This window comes from Pungitius pungitius, chromosome 12, assembly GCF_949316345.1.
Source record: "Pungitius pungitius chromosome 12, fPunPun2.1, whole genome shotgun sequence".
In the NCBI taxonomy this organism is placed as follows: Eukaryota; Metazoa; Chordata; class Actinopteri; order Perciformes; family Gasterosteidae; genus Pungitius; species Pungitius pungitius.
Window position 1 is genome coordinate 17,524,067 of NC_084911.1, and position 4,328 is coordinate 17,528,394.

The window sequence follows — 4,328 nt, forward strand, 5'->3', positions numbered from 1 at the left end:
GACCTCCAGTAGCTGTTTGTGCTTAAAGAACATTGGGAGGATTCAGAGCCCCCCCACGTTAAAGAGGTACAGGAGGATCCTAAGCCCCCTGTACAGCAATAGCCTGGTCACAGCATGAAATAATGAACTAGCTAAGTGGATGGTAATAGTTAATATTTTAGTTAATCAAGTATATTGTTTGCATTTTATTATTATCCACAGACCTCCATCAGTGGTTTGTGCTTAAAGAAGAACAGCAGGAAGATCCGGAGCCCCCCCACATTAAAGAGGAGCAGCTTCAAGGGCTGGAGAAGGCTGACATGACTGTGTCATTCACTCCTGTGAAGAGTGAAGATGTTAGAGTGGAAGCTCATTCCTCGCAACCTAATCACAGAAAAACTGAACAGATGGAGACAGGAGGTGATGGAGAGGACTGTGGAGGACCAGAACCAGACCGCAACTTGGGTCCAGCCAGTCCTCCAGATACTGATAAGCAAACTGGAGACTCTTCTGAGACTGAGGACAGTGGTGATTGGAATGAGACCAGAGAACCTCTGTCTGGTGAAGAGTTTGTCAGTGATTCTAGATGTAGAACAAGTGAGAAACCTTTGATCTGTTCTGAATGTAAGAAAACATTTGGTTGCATTCAGAAGCTGAGGAAACACATGATGACCCACACATCAGAGAAACCTTTCAGCTGCTCAGATTGTGGTAAATGTTTCACTATGAGTCACAATCTAAAGAGTCACATGAGATTGCACACAGGGGAGAAACCTTTCAGTTGCTCAGATTGTGGTAAATCTTTCGCTAAAAGTCAATATCTAAAGAGTCACATGAGATTGCACACAGGGGAGAAACCTTTCAGCTGCTCAGATTGTGGTAAATGTTTTACTATGAGTCACAATCTAAAGAGTCACATGAGATTGCACACAGGGGAGAAACCTTTCAGTTGCTCAGATTGTGGTAAATCTTTCGCTAAAAGTCAATATCTAAAGAGTCACATGAGATTGCACACAGGGGAGAAACCTTTCAGCTGCTCAGATTGTGGTAAAGGTTTCACCACAAATGGAGATCTAAAGACACACATGCGACGTCACACAGGAGAGAAACCTTTCAGCTGCTCACAGTGTGGTAAATGTTTCACCCTAAGGGAAAGTCTAAATGTACACATGAGATGTCACACAGGGGAGAAACCTTTCAGCTGCTCACAGTGTGGTAAATGTTTCACCCAAAGGGGAAATCTAAAAATGCACGAGAGATGTCACACAGGGGAGAAACCTTTCAGCTGCTCAGATTGTGGTAAATGTTTCACTATGAGTCACAATCTAAAGAGTCACATGAGATTGCACACAGGGGAGAAACCTTTCAGCTGCTCAGATTGTGGTAAAGGTTTCACTACAAATGGAGATCTAAAGAGACACATGAGATGTCACACAGGGGAGAAACCTTTCAGCTGCTCACAGTGTGGTAAATGTTTCACCACAAGGGGAAGTCTAAAAATACACGAGAGATGTCACACAGGGGAGAAACCTTTCAGCTGCTCAGATTGTGGTAAAGGTTTCACTACAAATGGAGATCTAAAGACACACATGCGACGTCACACAGGAGAGAAACCTTTCAGCTGCTCACAGTGTGGTAAATATTTCACCCTAAGGGAAAGTCTAAATGCACACATGAGATGTCACACAGGGGAGAAACCTTTCAGCTGCTCACAGTGTGGTAAATGTTTCACTATGAGTAACAATCTAAAGAGTCACATGAGATTGCACACAGGGGAGAAACCTTTCAGCTGCTCAGATTGTGGTAAAGGTTTCACTACAAATGGAGATCTAAAGACACACATGCAACGTCACACAGGAGAGAAACCTTTCAGCTGCTCACAGTGTGGTAAATGTTTCACCACAAGGGGAAGTCTAAAAATACACGAGAGATGTCACACAGGGGAGAAACCTTTCAGCTGCTCAGATTGTGGTAAATCTTTCACTGATTGTGGAAAGCTGAAGATACACATGTATTGTCATTCAGGGGAGAAACCTTTCAGCTGCTCACAGTGTCGTAAATGTTTCACCCAAAGGGGAAGTCTAAAAATACACATGAGATGTCACACAGGGGAGAAACGTTTCAGCTGCTCAGAGTGTGGTAAATGTTTCACTAGAAGTAGAGATGTGAAGAGACACATGAGATGTCATACGCTGTGTAAATCCACATGATTCACAGCCACATGAAAACTCAGATGAGAATCCCCTTTAACGTCTTTCCCTAATTTACATTACTGTTTCCCACTGTTTCCCAAATTTAAGCGGATGGCGTCAATCTCACTGACTTGCAACTCTAAATCTTACTTAAAAGCCAGCTGTCTTTTTCTGTTCCATGAAGTGTTAGTGTTGTTTTTGCAGGTTTACATACAGTGATCATCACAAGGAAATTTATTAGTTGTATCAAGTTTTTGCTTTTTTATTTTATGTAGTCATTGAATACAAATCCAACCTATAATTATATCAATTAGTTAATATAAAATAGTGTTAATATTGGAACGGGTGCCTGGGAATATTTGTACATTTGGGCCCTGAGGTCAAAAAGGTTAAGAACCCCTTATCTAAGGCATGTTTCCCACTGTTAACATTGTAACATTACCCAACCTTATATTGTCCTGTCCAATGTTGAAATACAAGTTTGACTGATTTGTATGTTCCATTTGTGTTACTGCAAGCTGTCATATTATCAATGTATTAATGCATAAATTTCCGTGAACCAAATTCTCTTTTGCATTTTTAATGTGCAGAAAAAAACCAGAAGGCCTTTTAATGTTTTTCATGCATTGAGTTCTTACTCTTGTTTATATTGTTTTAACGTTTTTTTAAGAAACTTTTTTTAGGCTTTAGTTTACCTAGTCAATCCTCATATTGAGCTGCGTACATATTTATATATCGAACTAATACATCTTTGTGTACAAAAAGTAGAAAACATTGCTGAGCAAGCACAGGTGCAAAAAAGTTATGAAGGCAATGAATGGATTTTATTTTGTCTTTTGAAATAAATGTTTAAAAAAAAAAATGAGAGCTGTCTTTTGCCATTTCTAACCCACACATGTTACATATGGAAAAGACTATAGGAGGTAATTATAGACCGCAGAAATGTTTTAACGAAAATATTTGTATTCATTTCGTGAGTTACCCCACTGTGCAGCAGAACCCACAACGAAGGTAGATGTCACGCGGGTTCGGGCTGGTGCAGGTCGAAGGCAGGCAGGACTCAAACGCAGGGTACAAGAAGGTGCTATTTATTTCACCAAAACAAATCAAACCGAAGCCAAAGAACAGACGTGCACAAACCAGGACTGACATGGACAATGACGCGACAAGGGACAACAGGCACACGGGGCTAAATACACAAGGGAGGTGCAGGTGATTGGACACAGGTGGAAGCAATCAGGCAATCACAGGACAGGACAGGAAGTGAAGCTCACCCAGAGACACGAGAGACAAGAAAACTACAAAATAAGACAGGAAGAGGACCCAAACCGTGACAGAACCCCTGGCCTCCCACTGCGAGTCCCAAGCGGTGTCTGGAGAGCGGCGAGGGCGTCGACCGGAACGCCGCCCGGAGCGTGCTGGCGAGCCGGGGTCGGCGTCACGCCTGGCAGCCTGCTGCACGCTGCGGGGACCGCCGAGGGCCAGACGGGTTCCCAAAAACGGGTTCCCAAAATTGAATCCCGCTGAGTCCTTCCATGGTCGCGTCATTCTGTCACGCGGGTTCGGGCTGGTGCAGGTCGAAGGCAGGCAGGCAGGCAGGACTCAAACGCAGGGTACAAGAAGGTGCTATTTATTTCACCAAAACAAATCAAACCGAAGCCAAAGAACAGACGTGCACAAACCAGGACTGACATGGACAATGACGCGACAAGGGACAACAGGCACACGGGGCTTAAATACACAAGGGAGGTGCAGGTGATTGGACACAGGTGGAAGCAATCAGGCAATCACAGGACAGGACAGGAAGTGAAGCTCACCCAGAGACACGAGAGACAAGAAAACTACAAAATAAGACAGGAAGAGGACCCAAACCGTGACAGGTAGATACATTTTAAATGATACTGTACTAATTTACAGGGACACGTAATTCTCGCGCTGTAAAGTGAATGTTACGGGTGGTTTTGGGGAATTAATGTACATATGCTGTGTGTATATATAATTACGGGTGGCCTATCTGTGTGGAGTGCATGTCAGTCTTAGCCCTACATCCCTCCCCCACTGCGCTGCTACAAATGACCGAGGTATGGGCACATAGCAGCAGCCTGTAATGGGAAACAGAGGTGTCCCAAATGTGGAGAGGATCATAGAGCTGAGGAT

At 43.6% G+C, this 4,328-nt stretch overlaps 1 protein-coding gene across 1 annotated transcript; it reads left to right on the plus strand.

Annotated features, from left to right (window-relative positions):
* The first annotated feature begins 219 nt into the window (after positions 1–219).
* Positions 220–2,959, plus strand: LOC134132916 (gastrula zinc finger protein XlCGF57.1-like). The gene has a single exon (XM_062565904.1). The coding sequence runs from the start codon at positions 300–302 to the stop codon at positions 2,187–2,189; it is 1,890 nt and encodes a 629-aa protein (XP_062421888.1). The 5' UTR covers positions 220–299; the 3' UTR covers positions 2,190–2,959.
* Positions 2,960–4,328: the final 1,369 nt, after the last annotated feature.

Coding starts and splice junctions, on each gene's coding strand:
- LOC134132916 (XM_062565904.1), top strand. CDS start 300: ATGACTGTGTCATTCACTCCTGTGAAGAGTGAAGATGTTAGAGTGGAA.